General features: G+C 50.4%; 1 protein-coding gene across 2 annotated transcripts in view; it reads left to right on the forward strand.

Moving 5' to 3' along the window:
* TP53BP1 (tumor protein p53 binding protein 1) overlaps positions 1-8,408 on the forward strand; it is a 38,460-nt gene extending 30,052 nt beyond the window's left edge. The window contains exons 16-23 of one of the 2 annotated variants that reach the window (XM_070763549.1): positions 58-458; positions 569-760; positions 996-1,178; positions 1,350-1,550; positions 4,449-4,543; positions 7,006-7,205; positions 7,320-7,465; positions 8,091-8,408. In XM_070763549.1, coding sequence (XP_070619650.1) covers positions 58-458; positions 569-760; positions 996-1,178; positions 1,350-1,550; positions 4,449-4,543; positions 7,006-7,205; positions 7,320-7,465; positions 8,091-8,275 — 1,603 coding nt within the window. In that variant the 3' untranslated portion in view covers positions 8,276-8,408. The remainder of the gene's footprint in view (positions 1-57; positions 459-568; positions 761-995; positions 1,179-1,349; positions 1,551-4,448; positions 4,544-7,005; positions 7,206-7,319; positions 7,466-8,090) is intronic. The other variant, XM_070763548.1, reaches the window with a different exon arrangement.
* Positions 8,409-8,534: the final 126 nt, after the last annotated feature.

Below are 8,534 nucleotides of genomic sequence, written 5' to 3' on the forward strand. Positions count from 1 at the left end.
CGAAGGTTCCTTGTCTGGGCTTTGGGGCCCCCGTGACTCCTCTCGCTGTTTCTCCAGGGGCTCCACGCAGGCCGAGGTCGACATTTCAGCCGGCACCTCTTTGGATGGGCAGCCCAGCATGGATCCACACCTGGACAGTCGGGAGCGGACCGAGCCCCATCTGTGCCGCAGCGGCTCACCTGAAATCCCTCTGCAGGAGCAGCCGAGCGCCTCCGACGATCCCAGGCTCCCTCCAGCCGGCAGCTGCCTGGTGGGCCTGCGGGTGGTGGCCAAGTGGTCATCCAACGGCTACTTCTACTCTGGGACCATCACGCAGGATGTGGGCGGGGCCAAGTACAGGCTGCTCTTTGACGACGGCTACGAATGCGACGTCCAGGCCCGCGATGTCCTCCTGTGCGACCCCCTCCCGCTGGAGACAGAGGTCACGGCGCTCTCCGAGGATGAGTACTTCACCGCAGGTAACTGCCTGCTGGTCCCTGGGAGGGGTCTCGTCGCTCGAGGCGGGTGGGAGGTGGGGAGGGAGGGAGCAGGACTGGGGCCTGGGCCTGTAGCTCTGCCTCTGCTGCAGGTGTGGTCAAGGGCCACCGGAAGGAGGCGGGGGAGCTCTTCTATTGCATTGAAAAGGACGGGCAGCAGAAGTGGTACCAGCGGACGGCGGTCATCCTGTCTTTGGAGCAAGGGAACAGACTCCGGGAGCAGTTTGGGCTCGGCCCGTGTCAGCCGGCCACTCCCCTGACCCGGGCGGCCGACATCAGCCTAGGTGTGGCTCTTGGGACAGGAGCCCCGGGCAGCGACCCCACACCCCTGGGTGGCCAGGACGGGAGTGGCCCCAAGGCAGAGGAGGTCCTGACCCTCTGCGAGCTCCACTTTCACGGAGGGCTAGACAGATGAGGGTGGGTCACCGTGGAGGGGGCACCTGCGGGAGAGGGGGGCTGCAGGGAGGCCGGGGGGCCCACAGAAGGTGAAACTGACTCTGCTTTCACCGGTGGGCCCAGATAACCTGGTGGAGGGGAAGCGGAAGAGGCGTAGCATTGCTTCCCCCAGTTCCTCCAGTGGCAGCACCACTCCTGTCCGCAAGAGCCCGGAGCCCCTTTCCAGCAAAAGGAAGCTGGCCGTTGTCTCGGAGGAGGAGCAGTCCCCAGCCAAGAGGGGGCGGCACCTGGCCTTCTTCAGAGCAGGTGAGGTTCCCCTTCAGCCCCGGTGGTGCAGTCTAGCTGAGCTCTCCCAGTTGCTTCCTCCCACTCTCGGGGGGCAGCCCCGGCTGGCTTCCCTCCACCCACCCCACCCACCCCGCTCTCGTGTCTTTCCCTCTTTCTGGGAAGCTGGCTGACCCTCCTCTCTGTCTGCAGGCGCTGCGAATTCCAAGAGGGCGGCCAGCCCATCAGGCGGTGGCAAGTCCTCGGGCGATCACTTGGCCCTTGATCCCCAGTGGGGTCCTTTGCCCCAGAACAAAACCCTTTTTTTGGGCTACGCCTTCCTTCTCTCCATGGCAAATACAGCAGAGAAGCTTTCTAGTCACCGAAAGGCTGCGGTGAGCAGCGAAGAAGAAGGTGAGGCCACGTGGCTTGCTTGTCTCAAGGTGTGTCGGTCCTTTTGGAAGACTCAAGTTCTCTAGTTAATTGTAGGGTTGCGCTGATGTCTTTGATGGTTATATATTGCACTAAAGTTAGACACCGTCTTGCACGAGGGAAGGGATGTTGTTAATGTATCAGGTATTAACTCATGGTTAGAATCAAGATGGTGCTGATGGCTGCTTGTGCGGGTCGCACTAATCTGAAAGCAAACCACCATCCTCCAGCTCTCTGTCCCCTTGCCTGGCCTTCTTCCATCTGGGAGGTCTCAGCCTTGGTGTCCCTTTTCAAGGGCTTCCTGGGTTGGATCCCCAAATTCCTCACCTTCCCTGGTCAGTTGGACAAGTTCACATCTGGCCCTTCACCTCTTCCAAGGGAAAACCCTCCCTCCTTGCAGCCGGGGCAGTTCTTGTGATCTTCAAGGAGAACCCCAGGAGTGGACAGAGGGAATGGCCCTGCGGAGGAGGAAGGGCTGCCAAGACAGCGGTCAGACAAAAGACCCCTGATTCAGCCTGGGTCCCCGACAGAACCCTCACCGTAACATTCCAGTGGGGGCTGGGAATTCATAGGGACTTACAAGATTCTGCTGATATAACTTTACAATTAAAGTATTTACTGATCTAGATGACTTTGGTTTCTAGCCTGGTCAGCCTTTAAGTGCTAATAACAATCAATTCTGATTTGGGAAGGTGTTCTGCCTGGCCGCGGGCCACCCAGAAACGAAGTAATTAACCAAACACACACACACTCGCAGGCTTGTAAAAAGAAAGCAAAAAGGTTTTCTTTATGTACAGAAGGCAGCAAGGCTCGGCGTCTGCCAGAGCAATGCTAGTTTACGAGTCCAACAGGTCGGAGTTAATCACTCAAGTCAGCACAGAAGCCTTTCTGGCTTACGTCAGCCAAATAACTCACGGCTTAAGTGTTAGAATGTCCAAAGATATCCAAAGCAAACACAAAACCATGACTCATCCAAATCTTTCTCCAAAAGCTGAACGATAAATTCCCACACCGTCATCTGCAAAACCTCCCCCTTTTCAAGGCTGTGGCAGCGTCTTTCACACCTGTGACCTAGAATTTGTTTCTGCATTTGCGCAGCTATTTTTGGCGTCCCAAGCATTCTCCTTACTCGGGCATTAAGAATAGGATCAACCATTATTTCATCCCCGTCTGACTCAGATGAAACTGGCTGGAGATCTGACCGGCTCCATTTCCCTCTCTGCCTCTCCAACCTCTTCCTCGTCCCTTTCTCCCTCTGTTTCACTGTCTGATTCCTCCTCCAGCCAGACGGGTCTTCTGTGAACGGACGGCTCCAGCTCTTCTGAGTCAAAATCAGCAGCCATAGGAGCTGGCCTGAAGCCAACCACAACAGGAGGGAAGGAAACTTCTGTCCTGCCTTTTTCTTCACTTTCTTTCAAGATGATAACAATTCAGTGGAATTTTCCTTAGTGGAGCAACATGTGACCAAGGGCATCTCAATCTCTCCTCAAAGGCAGGAGGGGAAGACCCTTGCCACAGGGTGGCTCCCAAGGTGGGGAAGGGGAGGGGCTGGAAGAAGAAAAACTGGACCTTCTGGATTAAATCTCCAGGGCCGAAATATATTAAGAAATCAATGAGGTTCTCCATCAATGCAAGCTCAAAATACTAGAGACATGGAAGAAAAACTAGCTGAGAACAGGGTAGCAAAATAAGCCCCTTTTGTACAGAAAGGAAACTTTGAGGCACTCAGGTCAGAGACCCACCTCATACAATTCCCCCTCCCATTTTCCTACAGTAGAAAATGCATCGCATTGGCATCCTTCAGTCACCAAAGATCATGGTATCATGCTCTGGATGATGCATAGAAAATGCCTCATTTTCACAGAGTGGGAAAAATATTTACAATTAACTATAAAATGACACTTGCTGTATCCTACAAGGAAAATTTATACAAAATGATATATAGATGGCATCTTCTACCAGCTAGGCTTTCTAAAATAGTCCAGTTTTGTGCACAGGGGGTGTGGCTGTGGCTGTGTGTACCTAAGGGGAGGAGTCTAAGGAGAAGGGCGGCATAAAAATCGAATAAATAAATAAATAAATTATTCCCATGAATTTTATCATCTGCTCGGAGGCTTTCTCGGAGGCCCGAGGCAAATGTGCATTGCTGGTTTGAAGGAAAAGTAAGAACTTCAGAAGAGAAGGATTTAGGGGTAGTGATTTCTGACAGTCTCAAAATGGGTGAGCAGTGTGGTCGGGCGGTAGGAAAAGCAAGTAGGATGCTTGGCTGCATAGCTAGAGGTATAACAAGCAGGAAGAGGGAGATTGTGATCCCCTTATATAGAGCGCTGGTGAGACCACATTTGGAATACTGTGTTCAGTTCTGGAGACTTCACCTACAAAAAGATATTGACAAAATTGAACGGGTCCAAAGACGGGCTACAAGAATGGTGGAAGGTCTTAAGCATAAAACGTATCAGGAAAGACTTCATGAACTCCATCTGTATAGTTTGGAGGACAGAAGGAAAAGGGGAGACATGATCGAAACATTTAAATATGTTAAAGGGTTAAATAATGTTCAGGAGGGAAGTCTTTTTAATAGGAAAGTGAACCCAAGAACAAGGGGACACAATCTGAAGTTAGTTGGGGGAAAGATCAAAAGCAACGTGAGAAAATATTATTTGACTGAAAGAGTAGTAGATGCTTGGAACAAACTTCCAGCAGACGTGGTTGGTAAATCCACAGTAACTGAATTTAAACATGCCTGGGATAAACATATATCCATTGTAAGATAAAATACAGGAAATAGTATAAGGGCAGACTAGATGGACCATGAGGTCTTTTTCTGCCGTCAGACTTCTATGTTTCTATGTAACTTTCCAATATACTTCCATGTTCCAGAATTTGTGGAGAGAGTACCTTACAACAAACCCTACACTGAGCTGCAACTCCAGGCGGGAGGAGGCTTCATCCTAGAGGACTTCAATGAAAGCCAGGTCAGTCTGGGGCGGTGGGGTGGGGTGGAGGGGATGCTGTGAACCAAACCTGTGGATGCAAGTGTACATCAGCAAGACAGAGTGTCTCCCCACCCACCCCCTCCAGGTTTTGGGACACACACACACACTGTTTTATATTGTTTTCGGATTGCATGAGGGAGGGGGGTCTTTTGGCCCTCAGCAAAGGATTTCTGCTTTTGGCAGCCGCCAGCTTTTGTCGTGGCTTCTGTAGAACTGTGATTTGGCAGGTTTTGGCTTCAAGGAGTCCCTAGTCCTTACAATCCTGACTTTGTGACTTGGAGGGGAGGCGTTGATTTTTTACGTTTGCCTGGGCGTCTCGGTGGGAAAGAGAAGGGGTTTCCCAAGGCCTTGAGACTGTTGGGAGCAGCCCTGGCCCTCTGGAACCAACTCCCCCCCAGAGATTAGAATTGCCCCCACCCTCCTTGCCTTTCGTAAGCTTCTTAAAACCCACCTCTGCTGCCAGGCCTGGGGGAACTGAGATCCTCTTTCCCCCTAGGCCTTTACAATTTTATGCATGGTATGTCTGTATGTATGTTTGGTTTTATAATAAGGGTTTTTAACTGTTTTAATACTGGATTGCTTATATGCTGTTTTTATTACTGTTGTTAGCTGCCCCGAGTCTACGGAGAGGGGCAGCATACAAATCCAATAAATAAAATAAATAAAAATAAATAAATAAGGCCGGCAGCCCAGGTTTGAGACCAACGCATCCTGCTGTGGGGTGAGCTCTGAACCTCACCCCACAACCTGCCCAACTTAGCAGTTTGAGAGTGTGCAAAGGCGCATCATACTGGCCACAGGACTGCGGAAATGTCTTCTGACTACTGGTTCAATGGCCTCAAAACAGACAGGAGGCAACTAGCGGAGTGAATCCGTCCGGGCTCTTCTTTTAGAATGCTGCAGAGCTCCTGCTCTGATTGGCAGGTCATGTCCAGCAAAGGCGGCCCTGAGCATCATCAGCCTTGCAGGTGGAGGCCCCTTTGGGAGGCCACTGAGCCTCCAAGGGCAGGTTTCTCTTCTTGACACTACAGCAGTGATTTTCAACCTTTTTTGAGCTGCGGCACATTTTTTACATTTACGAAACCCTGGGGCACATTGAGCGGGGGGAGGGTGGGGGCTAAAAAAAGTTTGGACAAAAAAATTCTCTCTCTTCCTCCCTTTCGCTCTATTTCTCTCTCCCTCCCTCTTTCTCTGCCTTCCTTTCTCTCTCCATCCCTTTCTTTCTCTGCCTTCCTTCCTCTCTTTTTTGCTCTTTCTCTCTCCCTCCCTACCTCCCTCTATGTCTTTCTCTCTCTCTCCTTCCCTCCCTCTTTCTTTCTCTTGCTTTCTTTCTCTTGTTCTTTTTCTCTCTCTTGTTTCTCTCTCTCTCTTGCTTTCTTTCTCTCTCTGAGCTTCGCGGCACACCTGATCATGTCTCACGGCACACTGGTTGAAAAACACTGCACTAAAGAGCAAAGGCAGCTTCTTTTACCTCTGAGTTAGCCCAGAACCACACACACACACACACACAATCTTGTGTCCTGCCTATTCTGCCCTGCACATCAGCCAGCCAATAATTAGCCCCAAAAATGTAAACTCAAACACACAATACATAAAACAAAAGTTATTTTTTATGAGACGTCTGTAGCTTCACAAACCATTAAACAAAGTCTCTGCCTTTGCCAAAATCCGGGCGTGAGGCCAAATTGATAAGAGAACGACTCCCACACTCCTGTTTCTCAGCCGACATCGACAGTCATTCACGAGAATTTAAACTTATAACTGACCAGTAATTAATCCAGGTTTGTCAGACAGAATACTCTTCACAGGCTATGTCTCTTCCGAAGTCTTGAACGTTGACTGCTTGCCAAGAGCACTCTCAAAACCCCTCCCCTTCAATACTCTCGGTGTGTGTGTGTGTGCTGACTATGCACAGTGGTGCTTACTTCTTTTTCCTGATCTTCCTCAACTGCTCCTGTCTGTCCCCCATCCTTCTGACCCGGGCATTCAGGATCAGGTCACTTATTTCCTCCTCTTCAGACACTGGCAAAGCCCCAGTTGGGGGGGGTCTATAGCCTCTGTAGGCTCCTTAGCCCCAGACTCACTCTCTTCCTCTGGCTCGCTCTCTGACTCCTCCGACAGCCGCAAAGGCCGGCTGTGCCCAGAGGGTCCTGGCTCATCAGCCTCAAAGTCCGTGGCCAGAGAGCCTGGCTGTGAGCCAATCACGACACTGCCCTCAAGTCTTGTATTCAGCTGCATTTGGCACCAATGGACACCCGTCCCCACCATCCCTCTTGATCCAAACATCTTGGGATGTTTGGTTTTACAATAAGGGTTTTTTAGTTGTTTTAGTATTGGATTTATATGATGTTTTTTATTACTGTTGTTAGCCGCCCCGAGTCCACGGAGAGGGGCAGCATACAAATCCAATAAATAAATAAAATAATAAATAATAAATCCAGTGCAGCGCAGCCTACGAATGCCTCCTGATAGCAGACCAGCACTGCCGGACCCGGAAGTACTTCCTGTGCCTCGCCCGGGGAATCCCCTGCGTCTCCCACATGTGGGTCCATGACAGCTGCCTCTCCAACAAGACTCAGAACTACAAGGACTACTTGTTGCCTGCCGGCTACAGCCTGGAGGAAGAGCGGCTGCTGGAGTGGTGAGTGGCCGGCGGTGGGCAGGGAGGCGGCCTGGGCCCTGTGGGAGAACCAGGCAATTGTGCAGCGGGGATGGACACCGTCCGCGGATGATGCCTCGTTGCTTCTCCTTCTAGGCACCCGCGGAAAAACCCCTTCCAGGGGCTGAGGGTGCTCCTGGTGTCTGACGAATCACAAAACTTCCTGGAACTCTGGTCGGAGATTCTGATGATGGGAGGAGCCGCGTCGGTTAAGCAGCAGGAATCCTCCACTTGGAAGAACGGTACAGGAAGCTGCCAACGTCCCCCAGGAGGGGTAGAAGGCGTATTTTGCCTCTGTATAAGGAAAGAGTTTGGTGTAAAAACAAGTAACCGCCCCCTTTTCTGTTCTTAAAGGATTCTTGGAATCTTTTGAGAAACCTGACGAGTCGCCTGCGGTGTCCGTTTAGATTGACGTGTTAAGCTAAACTGTCGTCTGGCAGGTCCCAGGGGAAGAGCCTTCTCTGTGGCGGCCCCGACTCTGGAACCAGCTCCCCCCGGAGATTAGAACTGCCCCCACCCTCCTTGCCTTCCATAAACTTCTTAAAACTCACCTCTGCCGTCAGGCATGGGGGAATTGAGACATTCCCCCCTCCCCCAGGCCTATACAATTTATGTATGGGATGTCTGTGTGTATGTCTGGTTTAATAATGGGGTTTTTAAAATGTTTTTTAAATTTATTAGATTTGTTGTGAATTGTTCTATTGTATGTTGTGAGCCGCCCCGAGTCTACGGAGAGGGGTGGCATACAAATATAATAAGTAAGTAAGTAAGTAAGTAAGTATGAATGAATGAATGAATGAATGAATGAATGAATGAATGAATGAATGAGCAATACTGGAAACTGACGGTTGCTTCCTGTTCTTACAGATGTGAGTTTGGGGGTGTTTGATGTGGTGGTGACAGACACTTCCTGCCCAGCCGCCATGGTGCCCTGTGCCAAAGCGTTACAGCTGCCCGTCGTGACCCAGGAGTGGGTGATCCAGAGCCTGATTGCTGGAGAGAGCGCTGGGTTTCAATATCCGAAGTATCAACATGATTATGTCCCCTGTTAAAGCTCCCTTTCTGTTTTGTGGCGATTTTCATTCTCTAGTTTTTTAACTTTTTTGTGTTGTTTGATTTATGCATGGTGTGCTTGTATATAGTTTTAATGTGGACTTTTATGATAAAATAAAATGTGATTTCTTATCTTGGCCATTATTATACGATTCCTTGCACAAGGGAAGGATTTATCATCCATTACTTTCAGCCAGCCAGGAATTCTGGGAGTTGAAGTCCACAAGTTGCCAAGTTTGGAGTCTCTCTACTACAAAT

Source organism: Erythrolamprus reginae, chromosome 10, assembly GCF_031021105.1.
Source record: "Erythrolamprus reginae isolate rEryReg1 chromosome 10, rEryReg1.hap1, whole genome shotgun sequence".
Lineage (NCBI taxonomy): Eukaryota > Metazoa > Chordata > Lepidosauria > Squamata > Dipsadidae > Erythrolamprus > Erythrolamprus reginae.